We start from the raw sequence: 17,148 nt of genomic DNA, 5'->3' as shown, positions 1-17,148 counted from the left end.
CATGTCGGAGAGATTCCGTTGATGCTGTGCCCACAGGAACTTCATGTGCCACTGCAAAGCCCGCATATGCCATCTGGCATGTGCACCAGCAGGATGTAGGAGACCATGAGGCCCAGCAGCTTCAGAGTCATTGTCACCAAAACCAGGATATAGGAGGAAACATCTGAATATCCTGGACTTGCTTTTTGGGAGGGTAAGCCAGAGAATGCACTGTGTCCAGAACAGCTCCGATGTAAGGGAGTGTCTGAGTGGGAGTCCGGTGTGACTTCAGCATGTTTCTAGTGAACCCCAGTGTGTGCAGAAGGTTCGTCGTAGTCTGAAGGCAGGAGACGACTTTCTGGGGTGTGTTCGGCTTCAACAGCCAGTCGTCGAGGTAGGGGAAGAGCAAAACCCCTAAACTGCGCAGATGAGCTGCAACCATCATAACTTTCGTGAACACCTGAGGGGCGCTGGAAAAGCTGAAGGGGAGAATGGTAAATAGAAAGTGCTTGTGACCTACCATGAATTGCAAGTAGTGCCTGTGGGCAGGCAAGACAGGTATATGGAAGTAAGCGTCCTGCAAGTCCAACCTTACCATCCAGTCTTCGGGGTCCAAGGCAAACAGGACCTGAGCCTGAGTGAGCATTTTGAACTTCTTGGAGACTGAGGGCCTGATGGGCTAGGATAGGATAGGATGTAGGCCCTAGTTTTTTTGGGCACAGAAAGTAGCAAAACAACCACAACCTACTTCTGGCGCAAGGACCGTCTCTATGGCTCCCTTGGCCAAGAGAGCTGCAACTCCATCACAGAGAACTGCCAGATCTACCAGTAAATGGCCGGAGGATGGAGACATGGCCAGAGGGGAAACCTCGAAGAGGAGGGAGAAAACCCTTCGGCTGATCTGCAAAACCCACCTGATTACCAGTGGGGCAGGTGATGGTGAATCCTTCCTCCAAATGATCTGAGATATGGGGACAGACTAGGAAGGCATGGACGCTCCTGCAGGGGTGGACTGCGGTCTCCCTGTCCCACAAGTCCAGAGGAATCTAAGGCCCTGGCCATACACTGAGTGAGTGGCATGGGTGGCATGGTGACTGGGAAACGGAACCCCCAAGAGTTGAGTAACAGAGTGACCCAGGTGACCAGGGGTAAGTACCTGGTTTTCCCCGAAAATAACAGGACGACTTTGGAAAGGGATTGTGCAAGACTCAGACCAGACTGGAAGAACCCAAATAAGTGGAATGCCAGATACAGGACCCATGTCCATCACCACCCAAGGGGTGGGGCCCCAGAGCACCCTCAGGTAGCCACTCGTTTCTGCAATTTTGAATCCAAGATGGGCAGAGGCCCCTGGGAGCATCTGAGTGACCAGGTCAGACAGGTGACGTCACAGCCCTCTCCTGATAGGTGGTAACCTTGCAGGTGACCAAGCCCCCTTTTAGGGCTATTTAGTGTCTCCATCTTGGGTGGGTCCTCAGATTCGATGTCTTGCAAGATTCCAGCAAGACTGCTCTGCATTGTTTACTTAATCTTCTGGCCACTGAAACCGCAGCTGGACTCTTCAGTAACCACCAATCTGCAACGACTCTGCTTTGTAACACTTTCTCCTGCTCCTTCCAGCAACTGCAACATTTCCCTGGCTGTGCATCTTCTGAGGTTTACAAGACTTCAGCCTGCACCAAGAAGAAAGAAGGAATCTCCCTTTGAGTGAAGGAGTCACTTTCCTGCATCTACAGGCACTAACTACATCGACTGGCTGGACGGATCTGATATCCTCCAGAACTGTGTGGATCCTGCATCACAGGTGGTGGTCTGGAGGGGTCCCCTTGGTTCGCTCTGCCAACTGCCTAGCTTGGGAGACGGTAAGCCCTTTACCTCTCCTTGCAGGACAGTACCCCTGAGCACTGCGACTCTTGCAGCTACCAAGGCTTGTTTGCTCCTGCTCCAAGAGATCTTCAGGCTTCGTGTAGCCCCAGTCCCCAGCACTTCTTCCTGCCAAGCACAATCTCTTCTCTGCTGCTCCAGCAACATGGGACTCTTCTTCAGGTGTGCTAAGTGGGCCTCGCTGCGACTTGCTGTGCCTGCTGCCAATGGGTTGCCTGTTGGGGTTGCATACTCTGGTGACTCACCCGACTGCTGAGGGTCACCATGGACTCCCTCTCCTAGGGTGAGTGCCTTGGGCCTTGCTGGTCATCCTTTTCTTCTTTTGCATTTGCCAAGGTTTGTTGGTGGTTCTTCAGTACCACTGACCCACTGCAACCAGACAATCAAAGGGAGACACTATCTGCATCACTTCATGAACTCCTCGTCAGCGCTGCACAACTGGTCTTCCCCCCCCGTCCACCTGGTCCCACATCCAAAGAAGGGTGGGTTGTGGCTCCTGCTACAACCAGACACCACCACGAACTGGACTTGGTCCCCTTCCTCTGCAGGTCTTATTCCGAATCCACCTTTGGGTTCTTCCAGTCTGGTGGGGGTTTTGCACAATCCTTTTCCAAAGCCCTCCTGTTATTTTTGGGGAAAACCAGGTACTTAACTGCTCTCCTGGTCACTGTGTATGTGTTGAATCTATTGCCTCTGCGAGCACAACAAATACTTAGGACTACCTTCAGATAAGCTTAACTGCTCACCCACACTACCACAAAGTAGAGCATTAGTCCTGTCTACATTTGACTCTGAAAACTAATTGGGGATCTATTGTACTCCCTGCACGGTGTACTTCTTTTTAGTGCACTATATAGAGTCAGCTTCCTACACGTGTTGAATGATACAGAGTATCCATTTGTCTGATGTGGCATTCTTCCATTCATAGAGGAGGTCTTCTATTCAGCCCCACCACTGGTGTTATGTGGTCGGGACCCTGTTGTGTGCAGGATTGGTCACTTACTTGTGCTCTGCTCCAAAAGGGCCGACGCTGTGGTGTTTAGAACTACCACTTTAGTGGTGATGAGGGCTGTGGGGGAAGGTTGCTTAGAGGAGGGTTGCAGTGCTTAGTTCCGGCAACTCCCCCTTAATACTATCAGTGTATGTTGTTTATTTCCCTCAATTTCCATTGGAGCTTCTGCTATTGTTTCCTGACCAGCCGCAGGAAAACAAATCTGAATACGGCTGCAAAGCACAGGAGCTTCCTGGGGGCATGTCAGCATCAAATGGTACCAGGCGATGCATAGAGGAAAAACAAATCAAGGGCTCAGCACAGTGTCCCTCACCAAACAACTACATGGCAGAATAATCCCCAGCATGTGAATCAACGTAACATCCATACTTCAAAACACCTCTTGTGCTTGATTTTGGGAGTGGGGGAGAGAGGCACAGCATCATCTATCAATACACACAACTTACATCTAACAACAAAAATTTGGAAGAGTTCACTTTTAAGTTTCAAAGAGCAGTAGGAAAGCTCAATAGCTGCTGCGTATACAGTGTTAGTTTCTGGATTTAACTAGGTTAATACATTTATTTTAACTTGCCTTTTGAAACAATTTGTAGAGAAAAAAAGGACAAGGATTATACAATTCAATTTTTCTGCTAGTTTCTTGCGACTACCGTAGCCTAAAGACCAAGAGGCACAGTGAAAAAAACTCCCTCCAAGTACAAATGTATTAAGAAAATAAGTTATTTACATGAACTTACGTTTGGGGATTGAACATGTTGGAAAGTTGAAAGCATTGTGTTGCAAGTGGCTGTGAAGAGGATGGAGTAGCTGCAGCAGAGACTTGAACTGAAGAAATGGCTGCCGCAGCAGCAGAAGCAGACGCAGCAGCAGCTGCAGCTACAGCCAGTGCTGTTTTTGTTTTAAAAAGAGAAAAGCAAGTTTAACACGCCAGTTTTACCACAGCTTTTATCTTCAAAATATTCAAAAGATTACCTTTACTATTTTCATCCTGTATAATTTACCATTTGATCTTTTTTTACAATTTAACTTGTCACAATTATAAAACAGACGTTTTCCAGTACTAAAGCATTGGTTGAATGGTACAGTAGACTACCAGCTAATAAGAGGAAGAAGAGACCAAACGATATTTATGTTTATCCAAATATAAGGGACCTACATCGGTCAAAGGCGAGCAAAACCTCAGTTTGCAGATTAAGCTGCTGAAACTGTCAGTCACTTTAACCTATCCGATATACCAGATTTTACACATGAAAGCTAACATCACAGAGGAATGTGGATAAAAATGGTGTTAAACTAGCTTGAAAGTTCAAAAAGAGAAAAGGCAAAGGTTTCAATTAAAAATGAGGACCAGGACTAAGTATAGTACAGTCTATGGCAATGTGGTATGTATAAAAGTCAATTTAGAATGTTTTATATGATCAGGCATTACACATTCTTTTAATAAACCACTAATTTAAGGTATACTAATCAGAAAGCCTATTCCAGAGCCAACCACACTAATCTTATTCTCCCTAACACTTAACCTGCTCGTATGGAGACCTACCTCTAATCTCACCTTTAACCCTACCACACTGCCAAACTGTAATCCTCACCTTCAATTTAATCATAATATCCCTTCCCCAGCCAATATGGCGAACCTCACTCTAAGGCTAATCTTTTCATTAAATTACACTAACATGAAAATATTTTAATTTAACGTCTTAACAGTTTCAAACTTTCATTGACTCCAGTGTTTTCTCAGGTTTTTGCTTTTAAATGATTAGTTTTAATAATTGTAGGAACGTGCCAGCTTTCTGGCATAGTTACCCCAACTTTTTATTTGGTCTGTTTTTGGACTGCAGTTTATTGGGATCCTGCCTTCAAGGACCCCAGTGACTGTGCTCTCTCCCCTAAATGCAGTTAGTAATTTGTCACACCCACTATTGGCATACTGGTGCACCCATGCAAGTCCTTAGTATATGGTACCTAGGTACTCAAGGCATAGGGACACCAGGGGTCCCCCACGAGCTGCAGCATGTATTTTGCAACCCATAGGAGCCCATGCAAACTGACTGCAGGCCTGCCACTGCAACCTGATGAAAGGGTGCATGCACCCTTTCACTGTCAATTCTAACCATTGCACCTAGACTTAAGTCACCCTTATGGTAGGCCCTTCAGCCCAAGGGCAGGGTGGACGTCTCTAAGTGTGAGGGTACCCCTGCATGACCAGGGCACCCCATACAGCCCCCCAGACTCCATTCCCTGGTCTTTCTAAGTGTAGGGAAGCCATCTTAAGGTATGTATTGGACACTGGTCAACACGAGGGGTCCATCTACATAGTGGCTTCTCCAAACATAGGCATGTTTGGTATCAAACATGTTGGAATCATGCAACTACAACAATTCCAGTGTTAGTTGTACGATACCAGTTACTATGGGGGATCCCTAGGAGACCCCCCAGTTCTGCCTGTGCAGGCTTACAGGATCCAGCTCCAAGTTCACGCTGCTGCTGACCCCAGAAAATGTTCAGCCAGGCTCAGTCCAGAGGAGCAGAACCAAGGATTTCTGCAAGGGAGAGGTGCAACCACCTCTCCCTGTACAATAGGTGTCTAAGGGCTGGGGTAGGATGACCTCTGAGCAATACCAGACTGCTTTGAAGGGCACATTTGGTGCCCTCTTTGCATAATCTGGTTTGCACCAGTTCAGACACCTCTGGCTCCCGCTCTGGCACATAATATACCAAGGACAGGTGAGTGACCACCTCCATGTCCAGCTCCTCCCCTAGGGAGGTGCACAGAGCTCTGACAGGTAGCTACTTGAGTCTGCCATCTTGAAAATAAGATGTGCACAGGCCCCTGGGAGCATCTGGGTGGTTAGGCCAGGTAGATAACGTCCCTGATCACCCCCCGATAGGTGGGTCACTGCAGAGAATGACCAACCCTTTTTAGGGTTAAGGGCTCCCTTGTGGGCGAGCCCTCAGATTTGTCAAGCAAGATTCAAGGAACTTTCTGCAAGACATCTTTTGCTCCTTGTCTCTGGAACCGCTGCTGGTCTTCGCTGGAACCAAACAAGTCTGCTTCTGGTGGGAAGGCTCCCCATTGCAGCACTCTTTCTCAGATCCTGCACGAATTCTGCAATATCCAAAGGTGTGCATCCTCCAGGATCACAAGGACTCTGCTTGCACCAGGACGCACAAAGGAATCTCACATTGAGTGAAGGAGTTACTCCCCTACAACGGCAGTCACCTCAAGACAACTTTGACCAGCTGGTGGGGTCTGCTGTCCACGGACATCTGAAGATTCTGAAACACAGGTGCTGAGTCTGTGGTCTCCTCTGGGTCTTCCTCATCTTCTATCCAACTTGGGAGACAGTGGGCCCCTGCTCCTGCCACTGTACCGGCACCCCTATGCACCGCGACTTTTGCACTTGCAGACTCCCAGCAGAAGTCAGCAAAGTGAAGATCAGTCCTTGTCCCGCTGCTCCTGAGACATTGGACTTTTGTTTTGATGGACTGGTAAGGTCTCCTTGTGGCTCCCTCTGTCCAGCACCTGTGGGTCACTTGTGGGGGCTCACAGACTTCTGCTGGCCTTCCTGTGTGCTAAAGCCAGCCCTGACTTCCCCCTCCTAGGTAGAGTCTCCTAGACCTTGCTGGTCCCCAAAACTTTGCAAACTCTTCTGCAACTCCTATTTGCACTTGCTAGTGCTAGTTGGTGACCTGGCTGGTCACTGACCTTCCTGCAATCCGGCAACCCTCTAGGGAAAGCTCGTAGGCAACTCCTGGGATCTTCAGCAGCTCCTGGACCCAACAGCTGGACATTTTCTACTGACTTGCAGGAACTTCATATTCAGGTGGGTGGACATTGCCACCTGCACCACCTGGGAACCTCCACCATTGCTGGACTCTGTCTCCTTCCTTTGCAGGTCTTCCACGTCCGGAATCTGTCCCTGGGTTCCACCGAGACCTGGTCCACGTGTCGTGACAGCAGCTGGACGATCCAAGGCATCCACAGTCTTCAGAGAGAGTCCCTTCACCTATCTGCACCTGGGTCCCTGGTGTGGGTACTCTTGTCTTATGGGTATCCTGGGGTAGGGGCACTCTCCATCCATCCTCTTGCCTGCCGGTTTCCTCAAGATCCACAGGGAAGGGCCCTGAATTTCTCAAACTACCACCAACACTGTTCGCCTAAGGAACAACTGGATGGGTAACTGCCTTACTCCAGGTTGCTGGGGTCACTTACTGTCCTTACCTCTGGTGCTCCAAACTGCCCCCAGCTAACCACCACACTTACCTTGGCTGAAGACACTTTCACATTCCACTTTAGGATATGGTGTGGCCCTCTGCTAGGGCCATGTATATTTCTATGCTATTTCTGATGGTTATTTTGTGTGTGCATTTTAAGTAATATCTCCAAAGGGAGATATACCAATGTCAGTTTAGTATTAGTGCTGTAATAAAGTATTCTTTATTTTTACAACACTTGTGTGTTTTGTTTCTTCTTTTGAGTAAGTTACTGTCTAGTTACTGTGGTATTGCAAGTGCTTTACATTCCTCCTGGATAGGTTTTAGCTATTCATCTCAGCTACCCTAAAGAGCTTCTGCTATTTGGACATCTATTCACTATCACAGAGGGTTGCCTGGACCAAGTACAGGGTGCCACACCATAGGTATACACCATAAACTGAGCCAGACTCCCACAATCATTTTAAATGTTTGGCCTACCTATAGAATACCCTTTGAGCTAACCAGATAGAAATTCATGGCGTTCACATCGCTTGCATGTGCTTCTAACCATAATGCAGAGAACACTAAGGGCAACCATCTAAGCGCACCTCAATATGGAGCAAAATTGTTCAATCTATTACACAATACCCACAGAAAATAAGCCTGAAACATTCTGTATGCAGGCACAAACTTGAGCCTGAGAAGGATCACATTATAGCAATTAATTATTTGGATCTTAACCCCAAAAGCAACTAATCAGATAAGTGTATTAAGTGAGTAGAAACAAAAGCTTAAAAATGAACAAGTGGTATACAATAGTGGGAGGTTGCTTCCAACTTTTAAAACTTCAAATGCAGATAGTTTCCTGCAGAGAAGGGTGATCCAAACAACAATGAAATGTAATCAAATAAGCATGTGATGTGTATTTAAAAAAAACATATCGCCAATCTAAATCTCATCTTAACAGAGCAACTTAAGTTTAGAGTTCGCTATATAATGATCTCTATACTTAGACTTGTTTTTGAAAGCCGCAGTACTACCAAGTTAGCAAATTCAACTGCAGGTTTTGTGGGCTGCAATCAGACTCACTGTGGAAACGAGTTGCAGTGAAACTGTACAAATGGAAGAACAGTGATTCTGCATACACGTTGATTTTTTCCTACTTATCTCACACACCGTGCATTCAAATATTTACATGCCATAATAATTTTGGGAGGAAGTAATGTGAATGAGTTTAATAGTTTCCTTAAATGAACTTCTGTACTGCTACCATTAGACACTGACCGCATAACAGACTAAAGACCTGCAACCATGAGGCTGGACTGGAAACTGCTTTTAAGTGGTTAAAGCTGTGCATAGCTTAGTACCGTGCAGGCACCCAACAAGAACTCATTACATATACAAGTATCCCCTTGGTGCCCTCAATTTGGAACTATTAGACAAATCAACTGCCATGTAGCCAGGAATTCATCCAGCCATAAGAAGCCTTAAATCAATTGAGTAATATCCGCAAAAAGATGCAAACACCTCACTGGGCTGTTCTACAGATATATCCGAAATATAAGCATAGTCTGGAAGATCCTTGGCACCCTGACTTGTTTGATACTGTGGCCCAGATTATGTATTCCCTCAGAGGTTTGTATAAGCCACAAGCCAACAAGAGATGCTCCATGTTTATATTTTACAGTATAGCTGTATTCTACTGATTAGATGGCACCCCCAAAGTATACTTCTAGTCTAGAGTGCTTACTATGCACTCATGCCGGACTATACAACACCTTGCAGTGGGTGGCAGCTGATTAGTGGATCACATCTCAGGCCATTTTACTCACCCTCCAGGTGGAAGGCATCCTATTAACACCTCAGTGCAAAACACTCACCACGCCATTGATGCCCTTGGCTTCCCCAGGGTATGTAGACAGGAGAGTGAGAGACTGAGCATATTTTTATGCCTTGGGAACGAGAGATGGAGGACGCTACATGAGCTGCATGTTGACCCTGCAGGTTGCCTTCATTCTTTGTGGATGCAAGGAGTAATGGTTTCTATTGTAATTCTAGTTCTTTCATTGGAATCTCTGTTAAAAACATAAGCACTGAGTCCCGCCCGTGTGTGGGGACCCACAACCAGTTCCTTCAAAGTTACATCCACGGCTCCTTACTCCAGAAAGGCCAGAAGACATTTGACACAGATATTACATTTTGCAGCCATGGAACAGACTATATTGTCAATGTTAAAATAACACAATTTCAATCCTCTTAGGTGCTGAGAAGAGGCAGTTCTTCCATACCTCCTCCTCCTTGCTAAAACAATGTTGCAATTCATCTCAGTTGGTGCAACCTACTTAAAAGGTCCTTCACAAACGCCATTTTTCAGAACGCCCTTGGTCAAGGATTTTCCAGGTGTTATGAAGATGTATCTTTCTCTAAGGAGACCTTCACCTCCATGGGAGTAAAAACTCATCTTTTCTCACCTCATAGGTCATCCCTTTGAACTCATAAGGATTCTATCCAAAACCATTATGGACAGCTTCTTTCTTGGTAGCAATTAATTCTGCACCTAGAGTTTGCTAGATAAAGGCCCTATCCCTCACATGATCCATACACAGTATTCTATAGCAAAAGAGTAGTGCTGAATTCCTTTAAAAAAAAAAAAAAAAAGTCTGATTTCCCTGCCAATCTTACTATTAAATTGCCTACATTTTTCAAAACACTTCTCCTGCAGAGAAGTTTCTTGATACTCTTGATGTTGGAAGTGTGTTGAGGTTTTGTTTAGATATAATAAAAGCTTTAAGGAAGTCAAAACAACTTGGTCAATAATAGTCCTTTGTGGACAGGATCTACCACTTCTAAACACTCCTTGTCTAGATGGATTCTCTCCTGCATAATCCTTAATCAAAACCTTACCTGGTAGACCCAGAGCCCACTCCACCAGAGGTAAAACAGCTAGTGCTACATGACTTGGGAACATCCCAATAGCCAAGATTAGCAAAGCTGGTTCACACCTTCAAGACACGGTCTTGACTTGGATGCTAAGGTCGATGCCCAAGTCAGGGAAGCCTATCTGAGAAGCATTCTCCCAATTACACTATTTCATGTTTTATCTCCTCTCTTGCAGAATTTTTCACAATGAGCTTGCTAATCTATTCAATGCTTATGATTGTTGATGGAGATCCCCCAAGATCGAGAAGGAATGGTTTCTTACCTGTAACTCCAGTTCTCTCGTAGGGGTATTTCCATGATAGTCATAAGCATTGAATAGTTCCGCGCGCCTGCGGGGACCCCGGAGCACTGATGTGAAGTATATTCTTAAGTGCAAACACCAGCCGTTTAAAGAAAAGGTCTGTCAAAAAACACTTAAGAATAACATTGTGCAGCCTATGTGAACAGCTACACAGGCCAAATTGTTGAAAAGAAAATCAATAGTAGTGTAAATTAATGTTCAAACACCTATTTATTCTAGAAATGTAATAACAAATACATTCTCATACTTTATTTACACCTCTGATGAGAATAAAACAATGCAGGGCAGTGTAGCCCATAGGCTGCCATTATACAGAATGTAAATAGAGCTGTGCCTTTAAGAAAAGTAAAGTCTTCCTGTTTCCCATCATGCACAGCAAAAGGCAGTTGCCTCAGTTCTTTTTTGGAGGCTATTACCTGACATGAAGAAAAAACAAAACATTTGTTGGAGTACCCACCTCCATAATATTCATGTTCTATGTCAACTCCACCGGGGAGGAGGGAGGGTTGCTTATGACTATCATGGAAATACCCCTACGAGAGAACTGGAGTTACAGGTAAGAAACCATTCCTTCTCTCGTAGGGGATTTCCATGTATAGTCATAAGCATTGAATAGAGTAGCAAGCCCATCCCCATAGCCGCGGTGGAGTCGATATAAGAATACTGAGAAAAACATGAATCATGCAAACAAATTCTTGAGCAAAGCCTGTCCAACCTGAGCATCTGCCCTAGCGTCTGTATCAAGGCAGTAATGCTTAGTAAAGGTATGGACCGACCTCCAAGTGGCAGCCTTGCATATTTCTGCCAAAGGGACATTTCTCATCAAGGCTACAGTAGCTGCTTTCCCTCTGGTCGAGTGGGCTTTTGGTCTACCACCAAGGGATTTGTTTGCTAACTGATAACATAACATTATACATGAAACAATCCACCTGGATAAAGATTGTTTAGATGTGCCCAAACCTGTTCTGATTGGGCCATAGTTAATAAAAAGCTGTTGTGATTTTCGTAAGCTTTTTGTCCTGTCCAAGTAAAATTTCAATACTCTCTTTACATCCAGAGAGTGCAGAGTTCTCTCAGCAGGAGTAGCTGGATTCTGAAAGAAAGTCGGTAATGAAATTGTTTGGTTCACATGGAAGTCGGAGACTACCTTAGGTAGAAATTTTGGATGAGTTCTCATTACCACTTTTGCAGAATGAAAAACCGTGTAGGGTTCCTGAGCGCAAAGGGCCTGGATTTCGCTGACCCTACGCGCTGAAGTGATTGCCACCAGAAAAGCAGCTTTCCATGTGAGATGCTGCAGCGATGCCTTGTGTATCGGCTCGAATGGCGGCAGCATCAGACGTGATAAGACAACGTTCAGTTCCCATGGAGGAGAAGGCTTTCTAATGGGAGGAAAAACCTTTTTTAAACCTTCTAGGAAATCCTTAATAATCGGAATCCGAAAAAAGGAAGTTTGTGAAGGACTCTTTCTGTATGCTGTTATCGCCGCCAAGTGAACTTTTATTGACGACAGTTGTAAGCCCGATTTTGCCAAACTTAACAAGTATGGTAAGATAGATTGTTCTCCACAAGAAACCGGGTCAATGTTGTTGTGTAAACACCAAATGCAGAATCTCTTCCACTTGCTTGCATAGGCTGATCGTGTGGAAGGGCGTTTTGCTTCCCTCAGAATTTCCATACAGTCCTGAGGTAAGTTCAAATGTCCATATTGCACTAGCTCAGGAGCCATGCTGCCAAACTCAACGATGAGGGGTTGGGATGAGATATCTGCCCTCTGAACTTCGTGAGAAGGTCCGGGCGATATGGTAGCCTGATGTGTGGTTTGAGTGACCGGTGAAGAAGGTCTGGGAACCACCACTGGCGTGGCCACTCCGGAGCAATTAGGATCATTTTGGTCTGAGCATTGGACAGCTTCTGGAGAACTGCCGGAATCAGGGGAAGCGGTGGAAAGGCGTAAAGAAATGCCCCTGACCAGCTTATCCATAGGGCATTCCCCAGTGTCCCTGGATGGTAATATCTGGAGGCGAAGTTTTGGCATTTTTTGTTTTCTGGGGTTGCGAATAGGTCTGTAGAAGGGGTACCCCAGAGTGCGAAAATGGAATGAACGACGTCGTCGTGTAGTACCCATTCGTGGTTCTCGCTTATTACCCGACTGAGGGCATCCGCTTGAACATTCTGGATGCCGGGCAGGTGAGTTGCCACTAGCGACAGGTTCCTGGCTAGAAGCCAATGCCAGATTGTCTGGGCCTCTCTGGATAAAATTCTGGACCTGGTGCCTCCTTGTTTGTTCACGTAGTACATAGTGGCCACGTTGTCTGTCTGAAGAAGGAGAGTTTCCGTTCTCAGAGAGGGAAGGAAGGCTTTGAGCGCAAGGTGGACTGCGCGAAGTTCCAGCAGGTTGATGTGATAGAGACTCTCTTTCTGTGACCACTCGCCTTGGACTCGAAGATGTTCCATGTGCGCCCCCCATCCGAGCAGTGACGCATCTGTTACGATGGTTTGAGATGGAGGTCGTTGTTGGAACGGAATCCCCACCAAGAGATTGCTGGGCAAACACCACCACTTGAGGGATTGTAGGGTGTGAGGAGACAGCAGGACTTTGTTCTCCCAATCGTCCCTCAGTTGACACCACTGATCCTCTAGATTTTCCTGCAATGGTCTCATATGGAGACGAGCATTGGGAACCAGATGGATACAAGACGCCATCGAGCCCAGTAGAGAAGCTATTATTCTTGCAGTGGCTTGAGGTCTTTCCTGCAGTTGTTTGCACTTTTGGAGAATCGATAACCGTCGTTCCTCCGAAGGAAACACCTTTCCTAGCTTGGTATCTACAATGGCCCCTAAGTAATGCAACCTCTGAACAGGTGTTGCTGTTGATTTCAGAAGATTGACTTGAAGACCAAGTTTTTGTAGCAGTTGTAGAGTCCATTCGAAATGCTGCTGTGCCTCGAGATAGCTGGAGGCCTTTATGAGCCAATCGTCTAGATAGGGATAGACGAATATTCGCTGTTTCCTCAAGTGGGCGGCTACTACCGCCATGCATTTGGAAAAAGTCCTTGGCGCTGATTTTAGGCCGAACGGTAGAACTGCAAATTGGTAATGGCGTTTTCCGACAGTGAACCTTAGGAATTTTCGATGTTTCTTGGCTACTGGGATATGGAAGTAAGCGTCGCAAAGATCTATCGCACATAGCCAGTCGCCCTGACGTAAATGTGGGTAAATTTGGTGTAAGGCTAACATCCTGAATTTTTCTTTGCGAATCCATTTGTTTGCTGTCCTCAGATCTAAGATGGGACGAAACTCTTGTTTGTCTTTTTTCTGTACAAGGAAATATCTCGAATAAATCCCCTTCCCATGTTGGCTGATGGGAACGGGTTCTATGGCTCTTTTTTGCAATAGGATATTGACCTCTAACTGCAGAGCTTCGAGATGGTGGTTGGCTGTTTTGGGTGGAACAGATGGTGGAGAACTGGTGAATCTGAGAGCGTAACCATGTCTCACAATATTCAATACCCAGGCGTCTGTTGTGATGCGTAGCCACTCGTCTAGATGATTTGAGATACTTCCCCCTACCGGAGTGGGTAACGGAGGAGGGGGAAGCAAAGATTCAGGGCCTAGACGTGGGAGTTTGTCGAGGTGTCTGGGTCTGAGGTGTTGAACGACCCCTTGTCAACTTTCTGGAGAAGCCCCTCTGATGCTGCTGCTGCTGCTGAGGGCGTGAAGACGACCAATGTGGAGCCTGATACCTGTGGGTGAACAGTCTTCTTTGATATGGGCGGAATCCCTTTCGCTGTTCTTTAGGTCGCTCTATGCCTACCGCTTTTAAGGTATCCAGCTTCGACTTCATTCTGGCCATCTCATCATCGGCATGAGAGCCGAATAAAGTGGAGCCTGAGAAAGGCAGGTTCTGTATCCTCTGCTGTGCTTCGGGTTTAAGCGATGTAAGCCGCAGCCATGCATGTCTCCTGAGCGCTATACCATGAGCATAGTTATGTGCGGATAGAGTTGAAGCATCTGCCGCAGCACTTATGATCTGGTTAGAAACCATTGCTCCCTCGCTCACGACCTCTAGGAAATCTTCCCTTTTGTCCCTAGGGAGATGCTCTGAGAACTGTAGTATAGAGTCCCAGAGGGATCGATCATATCTCCCTAATAAAGCAGTGGCACTGGCTGCTTTCATGGTGATAGATGCCGTCGAGCATACTTTTCTTCCTGCAGCATCGATCTTTCTGCTTTCTTTGTCTGGGGGAGCAGAGGAAGACGGTGACGTCGAATGCGATTTCTTCGCTGCCACTATAACTACCGAGTCTGGTACTGGGTCCGACCTCAAGAATAGAGGATCTTGCTCTGGTGGACGGTACTTTTTAATGAGTCTGGAAGGAGCAGACTTTGTTGTAGCCGGCGTGAGAAAAATGTCCATTGCCGGTTCAATAAGACCCGGAACCAGTGGAAGTAAAGGTCGTGAAGATGTCCTTTGATGCAAGGTCTCAAAGATTACTGATGTCGATTGGGCTGGAGCTGCTAGCGGGATATTCAGCTTGGCTGCCCCTCTCACTAAGACCTCCTGAAATGTGTTGACATCATCTATGGGAGACACTCTTGGGGATGGTGAGTCTGATAAGGTTGGAGAGTAGTCTCGTGTGGACGATGAAGAATGTCCATGATGTGATTGACGACGGTGCCTTGAGGTAGATGTACGTCTCGAGGAATAACCAGAACGCCCTGCAGATCGCGTTGGAGTCCTCGGAACAGGTTCTGGAGGAGGCGCCGGAAGAGGAGCCGTAGGTGTTACCGGCGTCTGTGGTAAAGGCGACTGCCTTTGTGAGAGCTGTGGTGATGCTGGAAGTAGGATAAGCGAGGCCGAGGATTCTGAGGTTGTATAAACCCTTCTAGGCCTCTTAGATGGTCTTCTCGACGTCGAAGCACTCCTCGACGTCGAACTGCGGTGACGCCGAGTGCCTCTAGACGTCGACTCGTCTCGCCGCTGAGAACCTCTCGACGACGAACCTCGACGTCGGTGCAGTGACGGTGAACGCCTCCGACGGCGAACACTGTCTCTCGACGGCGATCTCCCTCGCCGTGTCGACGGCGAGCCCGACTCGGATCTCCTTGGCGTGGACTGTGTTCGCCGTGTCGACGGCGACCCAGATCCTCTCGACGTCGGGTGTCTTCGCCGCCTCGACGGCGAAATAGCTGTCGACGGCGAACGATGTCGTTTTCTCGCCGGCGAAGCACTCCTCGACGGCGAACATGTTGGCGCCGTTCCCTGCTTCGACGTCGACGCTCTCGACGTCGTCGGAGATCTATGTCGTTTTTCAGCAGGTCTGGAAGGAGTCATGGAGGAAACAGGTTGAGCCCTGGTAGAAGTCTGACCTTCTCCTCGCTCTGTAGTGGAATGGCCACTTTTTCTCCTGTCCTCTTTCGCCTGGAGTCGGATCTTCTCTCTGTCACGAAGGGTTCTTCTAGAGAAGGTTTTACAGATGTCACACGACTCCGGTTTGTGGCTGGATGGAAGACAAATTATACAGACCCTATGTGAATCTGTTTTAGCCTTCTTTCTTCCACAAGAAGGACATTTATCAAAAAGTGAAGGCATTTCTAACTAGAAAAACCTCAAAATTCTGTCAGAATTTAACAGAAATCAGTAGAAAATGATCACTCAAAGGTAAAAACGTCGAGTGAAAATGAAATTCAGAAGATATTTCAATGAATTTCTGTCACAAAAGCTTTTGTGAGGTAGAGCTCAATGCTTCAGGGTCCTGTCAGCAGGAGCCGGAAAAAAGAACCGAGGCAACTGCCTTTTGCTGTGCATGATGGGAAACAGGAAGACTTTACTTTTCTTAAAGGCACAGCTCTATTTACATTCTGTATAATGGCAGCCTATGGGCTACACTGCCCTGCATTGTTTTATTCTCATCAGAGGTGTAAATAAAGTATGAGAATGTATTTGTTATTACATTTCTAGAATAAATAGGTGTTTGAACATTAATTTACACTACTATTGATTTTCTTTTCAACAATTTGGCCTGTGTAGCTGTTCACATAGGCTGCACAATGTTATTCTTAAGTGTTTTTTGACAGACCTTTTCTTTAAACGGCTGGTGTTTGCACTTAAGAATATACTTCACATCAGTGCTCCGGGGTCCCCGCAGGCGCGCGGAACTATTCAATGCTTATGACTATACATGGAAATCCCCTACGAGAGAAGGAACGGTTTCTTGCCTGTACTTCTGGTTCTCGCTCAAAGGAATCCCCTCTGAGATCATAAACAACTACCTCCTCACAGAGGGATGAGATAAAAGTAAATAACTACACTGCTATTTTGTTTGGCAAAAGGAACTGCGTAAACTGCCACTGGCAGGGCAGGGCACTGGAGGTCAGGAGGTCCCTAAATGTGCAGTGTCCTATTCTCAGTTTTTTCAAAGCCACAACCTATAGAGCTACACTGCCATATATTCTGCTATGTCTTACTATTTAAACAGGTTTGTGAACGTTTTTAAAAAGTCCCCCAGTCCTCTCCCCCCCCGACAAAGATTTTACCGTTTTCTAAACAAGGAGACTATTCTGTGCTTATGATAGTCAATGAAGATTCCCTGATACAGAACTTTCATAGCATTTGGGCCCTGCTTCAAAAAGAGTCGCCTGTAACTGCAGTTATTCAGTATTGGTATCTTTCACAGATGCACATGCTTGAATCATTCCACAAAGTGAGAGTCCCATGGTATCTTAGAAAGCAGTATGTAAGAAACAATAGGCTATAATGGCTGTGGGCCCTCAGTTTACTAGCCTATGTCCTTTTTAAAAAAAGGACCAAACAAACTGACAAATCAGG

The 17,148-nt window shown here is 46.4% G+C and overlaps 1 protein-coding gene across 6 annotated transcripts in view; it reads right to left on the bottom strand.

The window, feature by feature from the left end:
* RBM39 (RNA binding motif protein 39) overlaps positions 1–17,148 on the bottom strand; it is a 561,368-nt gene that overhangs the window by 75,163 nt on the left and 469,057 nt on the right. For all 6 annotated transcript variants that reach the window (XM_069243868.1, XM_069243870.1, XM_069243869.1 and 3 more), the window contains one exon: positions 3,613–3,763. In XM_069243868.1, the coding sequence (XP_069099969.1) occupies positions 3,613–3,763 (151 nt within the window). The remainder of the gene's footprint in view (positions 1–3,612; positions 3,764–17,148) is intronic.

This window comes from Pleurodeles waltl, chromosome 7 (genome assembly GCF_031143425.1).
Source record: "Pleurodeles waltl isolate 20211129_DDA chromosome 7, aPleWal1.hap1.20221129, whole genome shotgun sequence".
Classification (NCBI taxonomy): domain Eukaryota; kingdom Metazoa; phylum Chordata; class Amphibia; order Caudata; family Salamandridae; genus Pleurodeles; species Pleurodeles waltl.
Note: the sequence above shows the minus strand (reverse complement) of the source record. Positions and strands in the feature narration are given on the sequence as shown.